At 39.0% G+C, this 24,225-nt stretch overlaps 1 protein-coding gene across 1 annotated transcript in view; it reads right to left on the minus strand.

The window, feature by feature from the left end:
• Positions 1-4,763: 4,763 nt before the first annotated feature.
• The window catches only part of LOC149025744 (callose synthase 7-like), an 83,375-nt gene continuing 63,913 nt past the window's right edge, over positions 4,764-24,225 (minus strand). Inside the window, exons 34-42 of the mRNA XM_089145950.1 lie at positions 12,756-12,878; positions 11,904-12,019; positions 11,688-11,771; positions 9,610-9,722; positions 9,061-9,290; positions 6,552-7,340; positions 6,406-6,456; positions 5,986-6,171; positions 4,764-5,700 (exon numbers count right to left, since the gene is read on the minus strand). Of these exons, the coding sequence (XP_089002076.1) occupies positions 5,452-5,700; positions 5,986-6,171; positions 6,406-6,456; positions 6,552-7,340; positions 9,061-9,290; positions 9,610-9,722; positions 11,688-11,771; positions 11,904-12,019; positions 12,756-12,878 (1,941 nt within the window). The 3' untranslated portion in view covers positions 4,764-5,451. The remainder of the gene's footprint in view (positions 5,701-5,985; positions 6,172-6,405; positions 6,457-6,551; positions 7,341-9,060; positions 9,291-9,609; positions 9,723-11,687; positions 11,772-11,903; positions 12,020-12,755; positions 12,879-24,225) is intronic.

Here is a 24,225-nt window from a genome sequence, read left to right on the forward strand (position 1 = left end):
AGAGGACAACCCGAGAGATCAGAGAGAGGAGGGAGGACCCGACCAAAGCATGGCAATATTGTACGGCTATTGATGGAGACAAAAATAAAACTGAGTGTAATTTTTGTCACAAAAGAATATACTCAGGTGGCATCAGTAGGTTCAAGGGTCACATCACTGGGAGTTCAAAGGATGTGACTACATGCACAGAGGCCCATCCAGATGTAATCAAGTTACTCAGGGATTTACAAAAACAAAAGGGGAAGAAGAAAGATGATCGGAGGAAAGTCAACAGAGCACTAGATGATGTGAAGTGGGGACCGTCATCATATGTGGATGATTCAGATGATGATAGGGATGTTGATCCTGTTGATGTGGACAGAGATCAGGAGGAGAGGGATATGCGGCGGGCCATGGCAGAGAGCAGACGATTACACCATCAGGAGCAGGATATGGCCAAAGCTAGAGCTACAGGAGCTGGTCCCTCTAGGCCTACAGGGGCTAGACCTTCTGATTTTGGGGGGAGGGGTGGTGTATTTGGCATGTTTGGCAGATCACAGAGTCAGCGGGCCCCTCATGCATCAGGTTCAGACCGTTCAGTGCCACTGCCACGGCAACCATCTGATTATCCATGCCGTCAAGACCTGATCATGGAGCAGGATCCTGATACATTAAGGAGAAAAGGGGCCAAGCAGCCCAAGATATCTGGTGCATGGAAAGGTATGGCAAAGAAGGTAAAGAAAGCAATGTCAAAGTGGATTTATTACAATCACATCCCAGCAAACACAGCACAGGGTCCATACTATAGGAATATGATTGATACTATTGCAGCGGCAGGCCCTGGATATGATGGTCCCAACCCTACAGAGTTGATGACCACCCTCCTTCAAGAGGAGAAGCAAGAGCTGCAGGAGTATATTGATAGTATGAAACCCTTTTGGGATACTTATGGATGCACCATCATGTCTGATGGATGGACCGGCCCGACGAGAAAGTCCATCATCAACTTCATGGTATACTGTGATTGGAGAACTATCTTCTTGAAATCAGTGGATGCTACTGGTCATATGAAAGACCACAGATATATCATGGGTCTCCTGCAGGATGTGATCGACCAGGTTGGTAGGAAAAATGTGGTGCAAATTGTCAATGACAATGGCTCCAACTATAAGAAGGCCGGTGAAGTGTCGATGGCTTCACCTGATTATAACCTTTTGTGGACACCTTGTGCTGCACATTCAATTGACCTAATGCTGAAGGACATTGGAAAAATCAGCATTGTCCACAACACCGTTGAGAGTGCAAGACAGGTAACCAACTTCATCTACAATCATAATGTTGCTTTGGCAATGATGAGGAGATCATGTGGAGGTGAGTTGGTGCGACCTGGTCCGACAAGATTTGCGACGAATTTCTTCGCCTTGAGCAGCATGCAAGATAAGAAGTCGGGCCTCAAATCCATGTTTGCATCGCAGGAGTGGTTTGATTGGGCTGGATCCAAGTAAGATAACTATCTACTATTTCATCTTATAAATTATTATATTTATATTATGAGTTTATGATTATCTTGTATGATATTTATTGTCTATTGACTTAATGAGTTTGTGATAATTTAGCATGACCAATGGGCGCGCCGCACAGTACACAATATCATCTGATGATTTCTGGAGATGTGTTACTGTGGTGTTGCAGACCATAGATCCTATAGTAAAGGTCTTGCGTATGGTGGACTCTTCCTTGAGGGGACCCACTATGCCCCACTTGTATGCATCCCTTGAGCGTATGAAGGATGCTATAAAGGCAGCAAACCCTAGAGGACATCGGGCTTTCTTAGATATTGTCGATGCACGATGGACAGCTCATCTGATGCATCCTCTGCATAGGGCCGATAAGTAAATATTCTGGGTTATTGATTTGTAGTTGTAGACTTGTGGGCTTGTAGCATTGTAGGTATTGGTAGTTGGTACTGATTTTAAGCTTTTTTAATTATGCAGCATATTTTCTAAACCCTAAGTATCAATATAGTCAACATTTAGGGTTGGACACAAACCTATTGGATGCCCTGCTACAGGTGATAACGAAGTTGGAGCCAGATGAGATGCTCCAATCATTTTCCCACAATGAGGTGAGACATTGGGAATTTCAAACGATTAGTGAGTTGTATTATTTGTTTAAATAATTTAGATAACCAATCAATACTAATGATTGTATTATTGCAGATCAAATTGTTTAGGGATGCATTTGGGTCTTTTAGTGGAGCTGGTGCTGTACGGGGCAGAGAAACCAGTGATCCAGATTAGATACTTATATAGTTAGATCCTTAGGGCTTAGATGCATAAATGTTTTGAGTCTTTTGACTTTTGAGTTTCTAACTTAATGTTTTTGTGATAATGCAGCTGAATGGTGGTATCTCTATGGCAATAGTGCATCAAACTTGCAAAGATTGGCAATCAGGATCTTGTCTCAGACTTGCTCGCCCTCTGGATGTGAGAGGAATTGGAGTACATTCAGCATGATCCACTCCAAGAGGAGGAACCGGTTGGGAAGCCAGCGTCTAAATGACCTCGTATTTATTCACTATAATATGAGGTTGAAGCTACAATATGCCAGGGAGCAGGCTCAGAATGATAGGCAATACATCAATCTCGATGATATATTTGATGTTGCCGAAGATGACCAAGATCCCCTCACTCAGTGGATGTTGGACAGGGGTGAGCCGGTATTGGACCAACCTGGAGGGAGGCCTAACCCAGAACTAGCTCAAGCTGCAGGGGTTAATGTGGATGAGTATATGGCCACTGAAGAGGGTCGGGCACATGCGAGAGCAGGTTGCCACCGCCGATGAGGATTGGATGATGGCACCAGGCACGGAGGAGCCGTAGGACGACAATCCCGATGACACACTCTCACCTAGTCAGACTGGTGGAGATGATGATGGTGGTGGTGGTGGTGGAGGCATTGGAGAGCGTATACATGTTCCAATACCAGAGACACAGCAGCCCCCACCCAGATACACTGGGGAGAGTCATTTTGATCATGCCACTCGGGATTATGATCATGATGGTGATTATCAGCGTGGTCGTCAATATCCTGATACGAGGCCGAGCCACCATTAAAGGGGAGCTGGCCATGACTATGTTAATCCTTGGGATGCGGCTATTGCGTCAATGGGGTCCATGAGCTTGGATGAGTCTGTAGGCTCCACAGCAGGTTATTGGCCTACGGGTAATTATGGTGTCCCTCTCCCTCCTTCACATGGACAGTATGATATGGGAATTAGTAACCCCTCTAGTTCTTCGTATCATGGGAGCTATGGTGTCCCTCTCCCTCCTTCACAATCAGAGTCATTCGTACCAACAAGGGCATCTGATGGCATGCGGAACGTTCCTTGGCCCTATTCTCACTTCCCTCAAATTGGAGTTCTCATGGCGGCGGAAGATGACCGCTATAGAACTGCAGTTAATGATTACTTAGACCATTTTCAATATCGTATGAGATGGGATGAGTATGTGAATTTGTTGGGGGGGCATCACTGGAGACAGTCTGAGTCACAGGAGTTCGATCCACCTAGGCACAGTACTTGGTACTAAGAGTTTCAGATTTTATATGGTTGGATGACTTTATGTATTTCAGTATTTGTATAATGAATTGTAGACTTTATATGATTTGGTTTTTATGAGTTTTTAGGTTTTTAGTTTCGGGGCTTTCGTCCGCGTATAGTAGGACATGGGTCGATTAAGAACATTAGTTTAGGTAATGTTTTAGATCAAAATAACACTACCAATGTGTTTATTGGCCTCAAATTAGGCTACACATCAAATTTCAGGTCAAAATGACCTAAAAAACCCATCGAAACAGGGGTTCGATTTTTCATCGAACCCCTACCAAAAGTCGCCCGACTTTTGGCGATATGTCGGCCATGTCGCCGTGTCGCCAAGGTCCGACACGGCGACATGGGTCGACATATCGAACCTTGTTGGAAGAGCCAAAAATAGATTATGGTGCCTTGGTCATGTGCGGAGTCACATTATACTTGTGAATGGATGTAACTCTGATGATTAGTTAGAGAATTTTGGATTTGTTGATAATTCACTTGCCTCATTGTGGGATAATCTTGCGAATGCTAGCACATCTTCAAACTCTCTGTTCCATAAGTGTACAGAGTATATTGAAATGACTCTCATATCTTTTTTGAGAGACTGCTACAAGGATTGAGATCAACCATTCATGTTCGTACATAAGAATTAGCAGAAAAATTTACCAAGCTTTTGGGGAATACAAGAGTGACTTTTTGACAAATTGGGATTGATGAACATACATGCTTCAGCTTGAGGGGAATGCCAAATAGGGCAACTGGGATAATAGATGACGAAGTAAATCTGGTGAGGGTTTTTTTTTTTTTTTTTTTTTTTGGGGGGGGGGGGGGGGTGGTAAATAAGCCTGGCAAGAATTTGTGTTTAATTCCCGTAAAAAAAAAAAATCTTTTTTGGTTACTCAAAGAAAAATGTCCAAAACTATTGGACACCAAAAATATTTACTTCAAAAGTATGGTTAGATATTCCGCAACTAAAATAACCCTTGCTCATACAAACTACTAGACCTTTAAGTCGTACTTTGGGCAAAAAAAAAGAATAATAAATAAAGAAATAACGTACACCATTAACGCACGTATAACTGTTTTTTTTTTTTTTTTTTTTTGTACAAAGGAGCTTTATTAAGCCGGGAGAAGCATGTATAAATTTATTGGTATATATATATATAGCTAGCTCTGGAGTCCCCTTGGATATTTCCTTCTTCAGTCTCCAATTCTTCTCTGGTTTTCTACTTCTATAGCAAGTAAGAAGGTTAGAGAAAACGTTGTATGGATGATTTTTCTTCAATATATAACTGATGAGTATTTTCAAAGATGAAAGACAAAGACGGCAATACATTCTGTTTGCAGTTAAAATAAAGTGTAACACCCAACAAGACAGAAAAAGATAAATAATAATTTTGAGCGTAGGGAAACAAACCATATCGTTGTTGAATCACAGGTTGAGTTTTAACATAACTAAGAGCATATCTTATTTGGTCACCATCTAATCTGAAGACACAATGTAGACTGTAGTTCTAAAGTGCTCTTAATACAGAAAAGAAGTGTCTTGTATTATGTCAAGCCATGAACACAGAAATGCTGGTCAATCGCTGTGGTCGGGTTGATCACTACCTTGCACTAAACAAAGGTCCAGAATTTATATATTTGCATTCAATGATTTACAGGTTCACAGTGCTGTCTATAGTTACATGTCCAAACATTGTGAATCAATAACTATCAAAACACTGAAAGGCAGATAGATTCTCAGAAACACCAAATGTAACAATTGGCTACACCAGTTTTCTACCGTTCTGCATTTAGGAAAGCAGTGATACTGCATCTCTGAAAAATAGAACTAACCAAAAATGATAGACCAATGTGCATGACACATTCATGTCTCAACTAGCTGCTGATGATGATGCTTTATCCTTCTTACCCGCTATAATCATTGAGATTTGTAGTCCTCTACTGAATGCTTGGTTAAAGAGCAAGCGTGTTTGGAACTCTGAAACAAATGGGAACCATGACAAAGTGACAATGGGCATGAAAATTAAGAGTCCCATTACATACTCGTATCCTCTTGCTAGCTCCTTTATAGAGTTCCAGATTCCTATACCCTTCATCATGGATCTGCAAGCTTGGGAAATCTTGTTCAAAGGGTAAACACATGAATATGTTAGTGTGCTGCTTTCACAAAATATGTAATTTTTTCTAAAACACCAACATTTTCTCAAAAATGTATCTAGTTGTTGACGAGCTGCCACATTGAATGACCATGTTTGGCTAAAAAGTTTTTCCTTCAACTATTGTTTCAGTCTTGGAAGGAGAAACTTTGCATCCTTTTATCAACATGGTTCATTGAAGCACAGTGGTACTGTAATCTGCAAATCTACTTAATATAGAATAAATGTAAGTTAATAATTGGTACTCACAAGAAGTATTCCCCACCCTGTGGGCATGAAGCAAAGGATGCTAGCAAACAAGTCTCCAATAGTGAGGCCGCAGACTACAAATAAGACAGTCATGACAGACAAGAAGCTAAAGAAGAGAAGCAATTTCAGGATTCTGAACATCAGCTGAAAGTCGGTGCCAAATTTTCGTCTCCCCATTGATACCATCTGAGACATGGAAACAGGGAAAGAATCTTACAGTTGTCTGTACATAGGCATAAAGCAGTCATCAAAAGGCAAGGTGCTGTTTAGTCACTATCCTCTGCACTTTTGCCTTGTTTATTTATTTTTTCACATACATGCAGGATTATGGTTAGTGGATTTGTCTTGGATAGTTGGAATAAACTATTAAATCATCATTATTTCCAGAGACCATTAAATTTTGTGATTGTATGGGTGTACCTTTAAAACCGACAGAACAGTAGCTGCAACCAGCCATGAAAGTCCATAAACCTAAGAATGAAAAGGAGTAATGTTAGAAGGTAAAGATGGCAACACTTCAGTTTCTAATTGATAATATTAAAAGAGAACAAGTATTGTGCTAATACCAGCAAATTTTGGCTACGGTGTGCTATATTGAGGTGATAAACAATGCCATACTGGTAGAAAAAGAAACGACATGCCAGTATTATCTCAAGCACTCGACCCCGGATGTCTGTGTGTTTTAAGTGTTCCAGCTCAGATTCCCACCAGGATTCCCAACTTAAATCTTGTGGGATACCAATACCACCACGATTTCCCATCCACCTTTTCCAGTCTGTCCAGTCATCCACTGTCTTCTGCCACTCAAATCCAGAAGGATTAAACACAAAAGGAGCAAACAACCATGAGGCAACCAAGAACCATATGGAATAAGTGACAAACCAATATATGCTCAAACTACGGTATGCCTTCCCATAGACATCATAAACTATCAACAACATCAACAGCTCCAACCCCTTCACAAAGTGACTTCGAGAATACAACCTATAATTATCAGCAAATTTTGCATGAAACACAACAAATCCTCGACCAGTAGCTCTGTATTTAGCACCTCCATGCAACAGTGTCCTCCCATAATAATGAGCTTTTGTTCCAAGTTGAAAGGTGAAGAACACAGATGCTAATTGCAGCTGCATGATTATGAAATCACCGATTGCCATGCGGAACCCTCTTTCCAGGCCAATTTCCATCACCATGGGCAGCACCAGCAACAAACCCAGCTGATAGACAGACTGAGTAGCCAGTGCCGCATCAAGGGAGTTGCTCTGGACACTAGAAAGAATAGACCTTTCCAATCCACTCAATACCAAATATAGACGCCCATACAGGAACACATACACAATAATCACAGTTACCTGGAAAACAGAATGCCTTAATGAGAATCACAATAAAGGCTATTGAAATTTTGTTGCAGGAAACCTTCTGTAATGGAAAAGTAAGCAGTATACAGTGGTGACCAGATAAAGTAGAGTCAAGTCACTTGTGATGTGTGTTGATATGGGTGAGAAAATTTTTGGATGAGCTTGATTTTGTCGATAGTTAACCTATGGTATTGTGGACTGACAATCAAGTTGCTACCAGTATGGCATCTAATCCCGTGTTTCATGAGCACACAAAGCACACTGATGTTGATTATCATTTTATTTGTGAAAAGCTGAAACAAAATTTCTCCAAGCCATGTTTCTCCAGAAGAACGACTAACAGACTCATTTACGAACATCTTCAGGGATGGTGAGAGTTGATTATATTTGTAACATATTGGGCATTGATTAATTTTAGGGTAAATATCACTTACCTCCCCTTTTAGTTGACCAAATGGCACTTGTACCCCCTCTTAGTTGGATAATATCACTTACCTCCCTTCTTATCTGGCAAAGGTACCAAAAACATTCTTATTTTTACCATCAAATATTTCTCTAAAACACCAAACTACCCTTAACTAAAAATATGTTTAAGTTTTAAACCCCAAGTTATCCCCAATTACCCTAGTAGTTAAAACCCTAAATTAGCCTCAATTAATATTATTGTTAACACCAAAATACCCTCTATTATCTCAGTAGCTAAAACACCAAATTATCCTCAATTAATTTTATTCTTGAAAAACTCCCAAATACCCCTATGTTGTTTAAACTAGACGTCTTTCTTTAAAAAAAAAAATTAAAAAACCTAGATGTCTTTCTTATGGTTCCTTTTCTTTTCTTTTCTTTCCTTTACTTTTTTTCTTTTTTCCTTTTTTCCTTTTTTCCTTTTTGGGGGTTTTCTAATGTATGAGAAACGTCTAGATTGAAAAACATAAGGGGTATATTGGGTTTTAAGAAATAAAATTAATTTAGGGTAATTCAGGGTTTTAACGACTAGGGTAATTGAGGGTATTTTGTGGTATTAAAACAAATATTAATTGAGGGTAATAGGGTTTTAACTACTAAAACATCTTTTCAGTTAAGGATAGTTTGGGACTCTAGAGAAATATTTAATGGTAAAAGTAGAACTTAACTTAAAAAGTTAATAGAAGGGAGGCAAGTGATATCATCTAACTAAGAGGGGGTCCTAGACTCCAAGCACCATTTGGTCAACTAAGAGGGAAGGTATGTGATATTTACCCTTAATTTTACGAGCAAGCTTGAGTGGGAGCACAAGAATAAAAGGATAGAATAGGAAAAGAGACAGGTTTCAAGGGTGAAAAGGTCAAATAGAGACTACAATATCTTATCAGGGGCTAGCCACTAATCCCAATGGGAGGCCGTGCATGGGTTTTGTATTCTTTTCTTTTCCTTTTTAAGTTGTACTTCCTGTTTTCTCTGTTCAATATATATAAGAGATTAGAGGCCTTCACATCTTATGTGAAACCTCCTTCGGCTATATCCTTCTCAACACTTCCTCTTCTCTTTCTATCTTTCTCTGGAATTATCACTATTGAATATTGGATTTTCAAACAATAGTAAAATTGAAAATTAATGGAACAATAGAACCAAATTGCAAAAATAATATGCTTTTGCACCAAGTTTTAGACTATTCAGCATGGTTATCATGTTCTTGATTGCAGTAACTACAGTGGATTGTATGAAGTTAGCATACCATGCTACTGAAGTAGAAACCAACTGTGGTAAAGTAGAACGACAGCATTCTATAGAAATCAAAACGACGTCCCAGCCGATAAACATCACGGCTCAGTGTCTGCTCTCCATTTCCATTTGCCACCTTTGCCTCGAAAAGTGAAATTTGATTCATTCCCACATCACGTCCCTTTCCAACTTGGATATATTCATGGTGTGTAACATATCCCCCACGTAGAGTTGAATTGAATCCTGCAGAACTTCAACACATTTCTTAATGAGTAAACAATTCGTTGCCAAAGAGAGAGAATACAGAAGGCCACAAATAGAGGGAAAAAAACAAACACAAAAGACAAAAAAAGCCAGACTAAGCCCTTAGGAAGAGGACAAGCAATAGAGGAGTGAAGACCCTAGGAGATAACAATATGCTTGTTCCTTGGGGTCAATACAACTGGAGAGGAAACTTTGTTCTTACTGTTGAAGGTAATTGACACCCAAATCTACTCTCCTTTTCCACTTATCCATTCATTTATCTACTGAATAAAATAGATTTGTACAAGTACACTGTTACCTGAAAATATGTCTTCACTCAAGTTAATCGTTTTTGAAGCTTTGCTTATGCCTCCTCGTGTAAGGTGAAAGATTCTGTCAAATATGTCAGGATGACCATAATGGAACCGGACCCTGAATAAAAAGCATACAAACTTTGTAAATGAATACCAATTAAAAAGAATTATCGATATCAAAGCAAAGTAAAAGTAGTATATTGTACCATAAAAAAATTTTAAAAAAAGTACCACTCATTAGTTTCCAATAACATCCAAATTCCTCATGAATGTTATTTTTATAAATATAAATTACACATAATAACGTCTTGCAGAATACTTCAAGGTACAAATAAGAAATTCATTTCCGTTTATATTCAGATTTAGTTTCGTCATTCTGTAAAACCACCTCAATGTCTAAAAAAATGTGAAATAATTAAAAACTAGTCCACTTATTATATTAAGTACAATCTGTTAGTAATCATAGTTATATTCTCTGGCTTCAGAACACCTAAAAGATTTAGAACTTTTATGTCTTCAAGGTGTACCTATCCAGCAGTACTTGTACGTGGCCTTGGAACTAACCAATTATCCGACTATTACTTTGTATTGTTGAGAGAGAGAGAGAGAGAGAGAGAGAGAGCTACATTTTTACAGAAGTTTGCTCAGGATCACAAAACAGAGAAAGGACACCAAAACTTGGTGGATCTGATTGCAATTCAAATACCTCAACCAATTCTCCCTCATGAGAGAGCAGAGCTCCTTCAGTTAGCGTCACCAAGCAAGAGTTACCAGGTTCCATGAAATGAATAGCAGTAGAGAAGGGAAAGGATGATATTGATTTACCAGACCTCTGTTGCCAGTTGCCACAAGCTCTACTTTTGAAGTTTTTTCATATTTTGAACCTTATTTTCTTTCTTTTATTAGGTGTATTTATCTTACCTTTTTAGTCAGAATTATTAGCAATAATTTTGGTATTTAATGTAGGTTTTGGGATAAAAAACTTGTAATTCAACAGAAAAAATTTAGACTATTTTTTTCTTCTTCAACTGAATCTACCAACAACTGTTATGTGTAGTTTTTTCCTTTTCAGCTCATCTACACTGATGTCATCTACACAAACAGATTCTCCCAAGTTTCCATGTCAAATATTTCTTTTCAACTCTCCTGTTGTATTTCAAAGTCAATTTGGTAAGTTGAAGACTAAAAGTTCAAAAATGTCTTCAATTTTTCTTTTCATGGGCTAAACATGCTTCACATTCAATTTCTTATTCTAAACATGCTTCATATTCTATTAGAACCTATCACTTAATAATTTAGTAAAGGCTCAATTTCACGTACCACCCCTTTAAGATATCATAATATAGTGTACCCCACTTGATTTGGAAATCAATCAACTGCATCCCGTACAACTAATATTGTCAACTCATAGCATCAATAAAAAGACCCATCATATTTGATGATTCTAACCTTTATCCTCTTCTTTGTCTTCTCCTCCTTGTCTTCTTTTCTTCCTCTTTAGAACACACCACCACACACCCTTTTTTGTAGTAGCACCACCCATTGAGTTCCATTTCTGATTTTAAATTTGAATTTGTTAGTTTAATTTTTTGGGGACAACTCTTTTCCCAAGTCTGGGTTCAACAAGAATAGTTTGGAGTACCTCATGCCATTTATTGAGCATTGTTTTCTTTTTTCCTTTGATTCACTTTTGTATTCTCTCCCCCACCCCTCTCTCTTCTTTGGTTGATGGATTTCTTTATTCATCCAAAAAGGTGGGAAAAAATAAAAAAATAAACTTTAAAGGCCAACAAGTGTTAATGCCTGAGTGTATCTAATAAGACCACTAAGCCTCTTATTTATAATGGAGGAGAAGATAGCGTTAGTAGCTTCCGGCCTACACAACAAAAGGATATTAATCTAAAAGGAAGACTAAATAATTGACTAAAGAGAGACTTATTACTGGAAAGCATATTGTATCATTTGATGTTTTAACTTGTAATTCAGTACAAGGAGTGAGGAGCACATAATAAAAGAGGAATGTTCTTTGCCTTTTTCTATTATCTACCATTAACATCTCATGGATGAAAAGTAAAACACTTACCGAAGAGGGTTTGCCAAAGTTCGCTGCCCTATAGTAACAAAACTACTCTCCTGATTGGACATGAACCAAGCAAGTGAAGAAACACTGGAAAATGATGAAACTAACAGATATTAAGCCAGATAGTTGTAAAAAACACTAAACTACTCCTCATCGAATGCTAATTTTAATGAAAATAAAATTGAAAAAGGAAACTAGATTATTTATGAAAAAACTAGCCTTCCAGTAAAAATATGCTCCCGAAGACCCAAAATTGTGGGCTTTCGCCAATGACGATGTTCTGAAAATTCCTCCAAGACATTTCTCATCTTGAAAGCCTCCTCAAGGTAATTATCCTAAAAATATAGTTTAATAAGACAAAAAGTGTTAAGTGTTAATCAATCTCAAAGAGGAATAGATAACAGGTCAGTAAGCCTTTCTGTTTCTTTAAGAAGGTGAAAGATATTATTTAAATAAGCCACAACAGAAGTTTGCATTTTTTAGCAACATAGAAAAGAAATTGCCAGTCAATGGTGGGTTAGTAGAGCGGTTAAAAGCCCAGCCTCCCATGGGGAGGTCTTGGGTTCGCACCCATCCGGCGACGTTTAATTTCTAGTATTAAAAAAGCACCAATACCACAAAAAAAAAAAAAAAAAAAAAAAAAAAAGAAAAGAAATTGTCAACAGCAGACAGGAAAAGAAAAATGCAAAAATGAAAGGAAAAGGAATTATAAGTGTCCGTTGTTGAATGGATAGGGCAAAATCTAGTTGGGCAGTGGAAAGTTGGAGGAAAATTCAAGATCATGCACATAAGCTAAGTGACTTGGGCTGACAAAGTTTGAGCCTCAACAGGAAATGGTTTCTTTTTTACCAGGAAGAGTTGCACTGGAATAAGCGTGTGGTTGATGGACTCCTATCACTCACGTTTTAGTATGTACCAAGAATGGAAAACCAAGAAAACACATTGGATGATCTCTGACTTGATTTCAGGTATCAAATATGGTATAGGATAAAGACATGCTACACAAAGGCTGATTTTTTACCTACCCTACCTGATTCATGTCTGTAGTCTGAAGTGTGGTTCCAACCGTACCTGATTCATGTCTATGGTCTGAAGTGCTTCTCCACGAGTGAAAATTATGGCATGATTTTGGTTTTCTGGCTTCCCTTCACCAATATAAGTTGGAGGGCCAGGGAGCTTGATGCGGTAAATTTCCTATGCAGGCAGAAGCAAATCCATATACAGTCAGAAAGTAAGATAAGGTGTCATATCATTGAACAAATATAAAATTTTGAAACCTATAATATGCTATTGGTTGTTTGCGACCTTTTCTTTTCCATTTTTTTTTCCAGAAGTAGGGATTTTGAAGAGGGGGGGGGGGGAGGTGGGGTGAAGCAGGTAGGGGGAGTGGGACAGCAATATACAACAACAATAACAACAACAACAAGCGTTGTTCCAACTAATTGGGGTCAGCTGCATGATTCTTGCCTACCAATCAGCTCTCTTTTGATTCAAGGCCTAAGCTATACATATCTTTTCTCACCACTTCTCTCAAGGTTATCTTAGGACTGCTCCTAGTTCTTCTAACTCCTTCAATATGGATTCAATTGCTTCTTTGTGTAGGGGCATTTACAGGCTTCCATTGAATGTAACCGAGACAGCTCAAAGATTTTCTTGTAGCTTATCATTTATTGGAGCTACTTCTGGACCAGCTCTAATAACAGTGAGACAGCAATATAAAATGCAACAATTTAAAATGTATTCAGACCATGGGAATGAAATTCTCAATGGTGTTCCCTAATCTCTAGGATCCATCGCTGTTTATATTTGTTATGTATTCAAGAATTGGACAAAGTGTATCATTTTCCTTATTCTGTTATTTGTTTATGGCACTTTAAAAGTTCATAATAATTGTAATCATTTCTTCGTCCTACCTTGAAAAAGAAGCTATTGGGACCAAAATAATCAATGCTGGAATATCCCTTTTGATAAAACTCTGTTGTTACACTTGAACCTATGCCCATAGAGGCGGGACAGATAGTTGTCCCCTACTATTAGGCCACCTCCTTTGCTTTCTAGTAGGGCGGAGATTCATAAAAGCCAGCTTGATTCGGCCCTTTCTCATCATATGTGCTCAGAATTCTGCCAGTTCCGAAAAGGTTAAAGATGATGTGCTTGACATCATGACCGTGTGCCAAAATGAAAAGTTCAAAAACTAAATTGTAAAGAGAGCATTGAGAAAAATAATGACTTATATCTCAAGAGGGCACAGCCATGATTTATGCATAATAAGAGAAAGAGGGCAACTACAAGTAGATCTACAAGTATACCCAAAATGCATAAATCCATGGTTCAGTTCTGGTAGAAAACGATCAAAATTTTGCCTAAATCTGGGTTCCCTAAGAAAGGGAGATGAGTACATGGTTAGAAAAAAGTTAACAACTCGGCTGAGTTGGTCAAAATCTCGACCAAGATGGGGCAAAAACAGTTTTTATGGGATAAAAAGTCACTTGTCCCGGCCCAAAACTCACAAATTTCAGTGATTTCGAGCTTCTAGCCACTAAGGTTTTCAGAGGGGTTACTGTTGAATATGGATTGTATTATCCGAATTCTAATTTCACATTGACTGCTTTTTCAGAAGCTAATTGGGCAGGTCCCATTGATCATGGAAAAAGTACAAGTGTTGGTGCTATTTATCTAGGTTCAAGCCTAGTTGCATGGCACAGCAAGTGACAAGATTCTGTACCTATGAGTATTGCAGGGGCTGAACATATAGCAGCAGTGACATGTTGCATGCAGGTTCTATGAAAAGACATGTGGCTGACTTTGGAGTTGTCATAGATTACTAGTCTCCATTATGTGTGATAATGGGAGAATGGTAGGAGATCTCGCCAAGACCTCGATCAAGATCTTGCTTTCCAGGGGCTCTAGCTAGACCAAGTGCAATACTGGAATAATACCCAAACTTGACTAAGATCTTGGTTGAGTTGAAATCTCGGTTCGAAACAACCCCTTTTTACATCTACTCTCTCGATCGAGATGAGATTCCTATCTTGTCTCGACTCCCTGTCGTACCTCTCGGTTCTTCTCTTGACAGCAGACTGCAAGACCCTTTTTAGCCGTATTTTTTGCCTGAATCTCACCAAATCTTCACCTGTAACACTCCTAAGGAATTCTGCACGATTTATGTTATTTTGATGTATCTTATCACTCAGTTTTCATTTATATCAATTGATTGTTCAAGCAGTTGTAGCAAACCTCAGTCAAGGGGAGTATATGGCTGGATGTTTTCTCACAAATTTAACGCCACCAATGTGTTTAGAAGGCCTAAAATATGCAAAATACCAAGTTTCAGCCCAACCTGACCCTATGAGATGCGCCCTCGAGTTCACTCAAGTTGAGCCCTCTAAAAATTACAATATCTTTACTGAGATCCCGCATTTTTTGGAAGCTTGAGATTGAATCTCCTACCATGAATATGAGTGCTTTAAACAACTCCCAAAATAATGTTCACCAGACAACCCTTATCATTTCTAAAGGGCAATGTGGTTCACTAGGCTATTAATTTAGAGTTCATGCCAACAAGTGATTAAGTTACTCACATCTTTACCAAGGCTCTTACAAAGAAAGCATTGAGAAACTAAGAGATCAATTTAGTGCAGTAATGTTCAAGCAGTCCTAGCAGACCTCAGTCAGGGCCTCAGGGGGAGCACGTGGCTGGTGCTGGCTCCTTCGTTAATGTTGACAAAGGGAGAGAAGAGTGCTTACTTTGATTTGTTGCGAACGATTCCAAAAGGGGTAGTTTGCTAATGCAATGGCTGTTCTTGGGTGTCGTCATTGTTGGCAACTTTGTATCAATGGTAGGTCAGCAAATAGGATTCCCAAGGTAGGCATGGGAGTTCAGGGGTGGGAGGCCTCGAGGCAAAAATTTTGGGGAACATTCCCAAAAAATTGAATAGAGTCGGTTGGAAGTGCACAATAATTGGGCTTTTGGTATTTCTAGCCAACCCTAAGCCTCATACACTCTCCTAATATATCCTAGGTTAGTCTAGTGACATAATATGTGTATAATTTGGTGCGGTTACATATGAGTGCATGTGGAGATGTCCTACGTCCCGATTTTGAACTTGACTTGATTTTCGTATCTTCTTGTGCTTTGATCTTGACATTCATCTTGACTTTGGTTCCTTGTCCAAGTTGACTTGATCTTGACTTAGGCTTGAGCCTCCGGTGAGTTAGATCCAATGAGTTGGATTTGGTCCACTTGCTTTCGTACTGAGTTGGATAATCACAACTTAATATAGACATTAGTAATTTGTGTTTGTTATCGTCAAAACTAATGAAGGCTAATTTGGCAATGCTGACATGTCATTTTCCAACAATCTCCCCCCTTTTTATGATAATGAAGACACAAGTGATATAGCATATGAATAATCATTAGAGATAGTAAAATTATCACTTATGCATGAAGTACCTCAAATGCCCCCGATCATGGAAAATTACATAAAACATCATATATATCTTTATGTTACCAAAATTTCTCCCTCTTTGTCATCAACAAAAACGAGAAAAGCATGGAATGCTTCCCCTCAAATAACTCTCCCCCTTAACATATGCTCCCCCTATATTAATGTATAAAACAACATTCTCTCCCTCATATATGCACTCTCCCCCTACATGAATGCATAAAAGAGAAGATAACAACACGCTCTCCTTTAATAAGCTTTTTTAGGGTCCTTAATTATTTTGAACAAGACTCCAATTAAGTTGTCCCTATCCATGTCATTTGATTCATTTATCCCATATCACCATTATTAATGGAATTTAAACTATAAGAAGAATTTACCTCAAGGTCCTCTTGTTCTTCCTTGGACTTTGCCATAAGAACCAAGTTGATTCTCTCTTCATCAGACTCTTCCTTTTCTTCTTCATCATCACTAGTGATGTAGGATGTTTCGGCCATATAGGCTCTCTTCTTTTCTTCATTTGGGCACTCGGATTTGATGTGACCCGGTTTCCTACACTTACGACAAGTTACATTTTTGTTAGAAGCATGAGTTCTTTCCTTAGAAAGATTTTTAGCTTTGTGCTCCTTAGAGGATTATCCTTTGTGAAAATGCTTTCCTCCTTTCTTTTTGAGAAGTTTCTTGAGCTCTTTGATGATTGAGTTTATTTCATTCTCAAAGTCCCCGTCCACTCTCACTTTCTTCTTTCACTTTGATGGCACTTTTTAAGGATATGGACTTCTTCTTTCGATCCTGTTGCACGCTTGGTTTGACCTTGTCATCCTCTTCAAGCTTAGCTTCATGAGCAAGCAAAGACCCCATAAACTCATCAAGGATAGTTTTTAAGAAATTTTTCACTTCTTGAATTGTAGTCCTTTTAGGTCTCCATGAAGGTGGAAGAGCTCTTAGAATTCTTCTTGTCATATCCTTATTTGTGAAGTCCTTTCCAAGGCTATGCAACTTGTTAACAACGTTAATGAATCTATTGAATAAAGAAGTAATATTCTTATTATCTAACATTTTAAAGTCTTCATATTGAAACATATAAATATCTAAGTTCATCTTTTTTATGTGGTTGGTCCCTTCATATGTAACAACCAACTTATCGAAAATATCCTTAGCACTCTTGCAAATCACATATCTATTGTAGATTCTTTCACTTAAAGCACATTGCAAAAATATTTTTGCTTTGTGGTTTAATTGAATTTTGGCCTTGTCAGTTACACTCCATTCGACCTTGGGTTTGGGTATCTTATTGCCATCTTCATCTAACTTAAGAATTTCATTTGGTCCACATGCGATGATGTCCCAAACATAGAAGTCATGTGCACAAACGAAATCTTCAAACCTATTTTTCCAATAGGCAAAACCTTCTTCATTAAAGTATGGAGGTCTAGATGGGTTAAGTCCTTCGGTTCTTAAGGGTACTTGGTCAAAAGGAAAGGCCATAATCTTTTATTCTTTTATAGATTGATTCCAATCTCAAATTAAGCTCCCGCTCTGATATCAATTGTTGGTGCAACCTAGAGGGGGTGAATAGGTTGCAACTTGCGAAGTTGCCCAATTCTTTGGTTTGATTGCAAATTTAAGATGAATTGAAAATCCAAATGAAATTAAACAATAACAAACAACCATAACACAAGAAGTAATAGTGGTTCGACTTTACAAGTGTATGTCCACTCCTCTCTTTGTTTTCAAAAGAGATTTCCATTAGTGATTCTCTTTCTATATTCTTTACCCATTAAAATCTTTATTACGAGGCAAGAGCAACCTCTTCAATCTTTGTTCACGGGCAAGAGCACCCAAACAATTCTATCTACCTAGACTTAGAATTGGAAACAAGCAATATACAAGAGAAGGATGTTACCTAACAAAAGGTGTGACACTTTACCTCTTGTGTGAGTGTGATGCAATGAGAGCGTATGCTCAAATCAAAATGAATGCACCACCAATGCCTTCAATCACCTCAAGCTTGGCTTCCACAAACATGTTTAACACCTTGGTATGTTCTTCAAGGTTGAGTGAGGATAAGAAGCAAAACACAATTGATTTCTTGTAATTTGAGAGCTTGAGAGTGTTTGGAGAGTAGTTGATCAATTGGCAAGGTTTTTGCTCTCAAATGGGGTGAATTGGACTTACATAGATGGTCTTTGAGTGCCTTAGCCCAAACCCAAGGGATAGAAAACGGACAAGTTTTTCTCCCAATTTTCAGTTCAGACGAACATCTGTCTGGAACGTATCTATTAAAAAAAGTAGTCATTAAGGCAACTTAAAACCAAACGGACGTCCGTCTGGCTTTCAATTGCCAGGCAGATTTCCGTATGGCACTCTGTGACTAGACAGACAAGCGTTTGGCTCAGACGGATGTCCGTTTGCAGCACAGAGTGCAAAGTAATTGGGTTTTTGGTATTTCTAGCCAACCCTAAGCGTCATACACTCTCCTAATATGTTCTAGGTCAGTCTAGTGACATGATATGCGTATAATTTAGTGCGATTACATTTGATTTGCATGTGGAGGTCTCCTAAGTCCCGCAACTTGATTTTCGCATCTTCTTGTGCTTTGATCTTGACACTTATCTTGACTTTGGTTCCTTGTCTAAACTGATTTGATCTTGACTTGGGCTTGAGCATTCAGTGAGTTTGATCCAATGAATTGGATTTGGTCCACTTACTTTTGTAATGAGCTAGACAATCACAACTTAATATAGACATTAGTAATTCGTGTTTGATATCATCAAAACTAATGGAGGCTGATGTGGCAATGCTAAAATGTCATTTACCAACACCCACCACCACCGGCGCTTCTCAAGATAAGTGGATTTTAAATGAATTTTTTGTTATGTCGTTTTTTTTGAATTCCATGAATCCAAATCTTGCCCGTGGATATCTATTGCTTAATACTACAATCCAAATCTGGAAGTCTACTACAGAGATGTATGGACAATTTGGGGAATGATGCACAGGTTTATAAGCTACAGAAGATGCTTCATAAGATTACCCTGAAGGAACTGGTTGTAGCTCAATACTATGCTGAATTGCGATCTCTTTAGAAAGAGTTGGATCATTATGGGGGCTATCATCTCACGAATCTTGATGATGTGGCTGCTTATCAGAAGCATGTTGACAATCTTTGAATAAATGACTTCTTGGTTGATCTAAATGTGGAATATGATCAGATCAGGGTGCACTGGTGCAAACTTATGTGGACTTTCTATCTAGGATGTTCTTTCCTACTCCAGACTATCCTAACATGCATACAGACTCCTAGACTCCCAGACACCACCACAACACAACTTAGGGGTTCAGGAACAATTCCTAACAAAGGGGAGACTTCAGCCAACATACCTGAGGATTTAATTCCTTTCCTTTTGCGCTTTATGAGGATCTTGGTCAGGAGGAAACCAATCTTGTGAGGCATACTATTGAGGTTTTTCAAAAAAAAATTGATCTAAACAAGGAGGTGCAAACTTATCTGAGAAAGTATCCCAATCACCAAAGCATGTGGAGAAAGTAGACATGTTACCACTCTAGTCTCCTGCTCCAAAATTAGATTCCAATGCTCTCCCTGAGGTATCTTCTTATGATCTTCCTACTTCTATTAGAAAAGGAGTGAGATCTTGTACTCAACATCTTATAGCTAAGTATGTTTCTTATGATTCTTTGTCCGACTCCTACCGTGCTTCTATATCCTCTCTATCATCTATATTTGTTCTTAAGAGTTGGCAGGAAGCCTATGCTGATAAAAGACGGAAGGCAATCATGACAGAGGAAATGCAGGCAATGAAGAAAAATGATATTTGGGAGCTAGTTAAACTTCCTCCAGGAAAAAAAATCCGAGGGCTATAAGTGGGTGATTGTGGTTAAACAGAATATGGATGGGTCAATCAATAGGTTGAAGGCTACACTAGTTGCAAAGGGATTTACAGAGACCTATGGGATTGATTATCAGAAGACTTTTGCCCTTGTTACAAAACTGAACACTGTCAGAGTTCTATTGTTTGTAGTTGTGAACAAAGATTGGAGCTTGCATCAATTGGATGTAAAAAACACCTTTTTACGTAGAGAGTTGGAGGAGGAAGACTACATGGAGATTCCACATGGCTTTTCTGATGACAGTATTATAGGGAAAGTTTGTCGGTTGAAAAGGTCGATTTATGAGTTGAAGTAATTTGTTAGGTGTTGGTTTGGACACTTCCAGAGGGCAATGACTTCTATTGGCTACAAGCAAAGTATTGTTGATCATACAATGTTTGTCAAGAAGTCAGGTACCAAAATCACTCTTCTCATTATCTATGTGATGATATTGTCATCACAGGGAATAATGAAGAAGAAATACATAGGCTAAAGGACTTCTTCGGCAAGGAGTTTGAGATAAAGATCTGGAAGCTACAATATTTCCTAGGAATCAAGGTAGCCAGAATAAATAATGGCATCTCCCTATCCCATAGAAAATATGTCCTAGACATATTATCTGAAATGCAAATGTTGCGCTATAAGGTAGTGCCCTATTGAAGGTAGAACTAAATTCAAGGAGAAAGAGGGAGAACCAGTTGACAAAGGAAGATATTAGAGGTCGGTAGGGAAGCTTATCTATTTTGTCCCATACCAGGCCTGACATTGCATATGCTATAAGCCTAGTGAGTCAGTTCACACATGATCCTCAATTGGCTCATATGAAGGTTGTTACTAAAATATTACAATATTTGAAGGGAACTCCTGGAAAAGGGATATATTGTCACCCACAGAAAACCTAAAGGTAAAAGCATATACAGATGCAAATTGGGTTGGGTCTCCTAACAAGAAATCAATTTCAGGCTACTGTATCTTTGTTGGAGGTAACCCAGTTACTTGTAGGAGTGAAAAACAGAATGTGGTCGTCTTATCCAATATAGAAGCTGAATACAAAGCTATGGTTCATGGAGTATGTGAGTTGCTATGGCTGAAAAGTCTGCTAGAAAACATTGGAGTCCAAGTTCCAAGCTTTATAATGTTGTATTGTGACAACAAGGCTGCCATTAAGATAGCTAATAATTCTGCACAACATGATCGGATGAAGCACAATGAGATTGACAAGCTCTTTGTCATAGGAAAGCCGGAAGCCTGGAAGGACTGATTTGTATCCTTTTGTGAGTTTTAGAGACCAAGTTGCTGACATTTTCACTAAGGGTTTGAAGCAAGGAGATTTTCTCCCAATTGTAGGCCAGTTGCGCATGATTAACATCTATGCCTCAACTTGAGGGGGAGTGTTGGTTGGTTTGATTTTATGGTTTGGTTCTATAAATAGTTTGGTTAATTTATTTAGTTTGCTATTTCTTGATTCCAAGTAAGGGTAATTATGTAACAATATACTTTTCACATGATTATAAATAAAGGAGTTAACATCACATTTATCTAACAAGCCATTCTACCATAATCAATTCTCACAACACCAGCTGATTATGTTGCAAGAGTCAAGGGAATTTCTTTGGAAGTTAGGAAGCAAGTTCCAAAGATCATTCACTGCAAGGTGACTGGGGTGGGGGAGGGGGTTTCCGTTCTTTGAAGCATCAAGAATGTATTCAAGGCTCAAGCTTGGCCAATCTGTGGATTCCCTGATTTTCGTGTCAATATATGTGTTAAGGGCATGCAGTGGATTAGCAGCACTGATTGCCCCATACCATCATCATTTGCAGCCCTTTCCCCTACAAGATTGAGAACGATGCACTTATTTTCTGCAAATGTACATAGGAAGCGACCAAAAGTAGGCCATTTTGCATAGTCCCCTACATACTGGTCCATCAAGTTGGCGGGGGGAAATGTGTTGTTTGATGTCGAAGTTGCAAAAGGATCCATTACAAAAGGAATGCGACACATAGTAATTGCTTTCAGTTACTCGAATGGAAGCGTCTCTGTTAGCATATGCAATGAAGTGTACTCACATGCACCAAAAACACCCTTAACTTCCAATTTTTCTCTTGCTGTAGAAGGCTTGCAGTTTGTCTCCAACACACATGTCCAACCAAAAATGGAGTCCTTGGCGAAATAGAAAGCGCCAACACACTCCTCAGGGTCGCCGTCAACCATAGAAGCCACGCTCACTACCGCACGAGCCACCGCAACCTTCCTCTTGATCGCGAGCAACTGTAGGCGGTGCTGGTTCCCTAAATCAGTTGTAGGGTTAAAAGAAGAAGGTTGAACATAGTATTTCCTAAAATACCACTGTTTATGATGTTTGGCAAATGGGCCATTTGGTTTTTGGACCCTTACTTGCTTGGGAGCTAAAGCAACTGCTGGGTTGGGCCTGAAAATATAACACCGGATGGGCTCCTGCCTAGCGTCTTGACCCTTGGGTCCATAAAATAAGTGAGTGGGCCACTGTTCTTTTGAATTAATTTGGCTCCTTCAGGTCCACACTTCAGATTTTGAATCTTGGGCGCGTTGCTTAGTTCGGCAGGCCCTAGTGCTTCCTTTTTAACATTTGGTCCACAACCCATGGATTTGGGCCTTTGGGTAGTCAAATCTATTTGGGTTCTCAAGGCCCATTACGTGGGTTTATTACATAAAAATAAATATTCCAAATGGCCCAGGGGTCTGATACACTTGAACCACACTTGGGCTTGAACCGCCGGTTCAATCCCTTTCTTCCTCCTTACTTCACCTGCGATCCACACCCTAACCACCGCCCAAATTTTCACTGCTGGATCTGGAAAAATCGATTCCAGCTCTTCCTCAACGAGATTTCCGATAATCAATTCCCACTTTCCTTCTCAAAGCTTGGCGCCAGATCTTCAATCACCAATTCTCTGTGATTTTGGAGAAAACAGTGTTGCAAATCATGCAGTAACAACCTCCAAGGCATAATGTGGTTCCTCCAATGCCGGCGTTGCAACTCGGCAAGTGCTACTACTAATGCTTCTGCCTTTATTCAAGGTGGCTTTGCCGGAGACCTTGTCACCCAGCCTTTTTCCACTCTATCCCGGCATCGCTCCTCCCATCCTAAATTACCTTTGGCCTCTTTTTCACTCTTTGAAAATCTCTACTAATGCTTCATCGCCATGATTACTCTTTGGGGATACCTTCACCCATTGTCTGGAAGGCTACGAAAATTTTCAAAGCATTCTCTACGACTTCAACCTTTGCTGCTTCTATTTGTTCCATTATTGATTATCCATACACTGTAATGCCATTAACTTGCTCGGACCTGATATTTTTTGCTCATCCGCTACTTCAATCACTTGCTCAACACTGAAATCCAATTTTAGGGGTTCCTTGAAGGTTGACCAATTGAAGTTTGACCAGTTCTTCCGGTAAAGCCATGCTAATGCCTCTCCTTCTAAATGTTGGAGCGCCACTCTCAACCTATGTTCATCATTGATCTGGTGTTTCCAACAGAAAAACAAAACTTGAAGAAGCCATTCATGCACATCCCCTTCCCCCAAAAACATGGATAATCCGGTTTCCATTGCTTCCCACGGATCAAAACGTGCTCTGATACCAATTTAATAAGAACTCGATGAGCGAATACCAGAAATACTAATATTGAATTACAAAGACAATATGCAAGAACAATTAATGAAGACAAACTGGTTACAATGGTGCTAGACACCCCCACAGCACAATGTTACCCCTTAGACTACGGCTGCCCAAACACTCACATAAGTAATCCTTCCCTCCTAACATCTTACCCCTATTTATAACCCCCAATCAACCCTAATTCTCTCTCTCTCTCCCCTCTCAATGTAGCATAGTATTGTGATCCCAAGGCCCAATCAAGATATATAAAGTCTGGATATTAACAACAGAAGGTGTTGGAGCTCGTATGAGGAAAGAGGTGTAGAGTACTCATGGTGCTAAAACTAGCTTCATTTGTAGATGCTTAACTGTTGCTCCTATTTCCATTCTTACCTCATCCACGAGAATTTGTTAGTCGTCCATACAACTTCTAACAATTATCGTCTATATGATGCATGATGCTCTTTTCCACAGTACTTGCACTTCACGGGAGCGCAAGAATCATCAGAACTGAATTAATTGTTGCTAGAACCAGCCACTAATGCAGACTTGTCAGATGTCTGAGT

The sequence above is a fragment of the Hakea prostrata genome, chromosome 2, assembly GCF_041222555.1.
Source record: "Hakea prostrata isolate BN-2017 chromosome 2, UWA_Hpros_2, whole genome shotgun sequence".
Lineage (NCBI taxonomy): Eukaryota > Viridiplantae > Streptophyta > Magnoliopsida > Proteales > Proteaceae > Hakea > Hakea prostrata.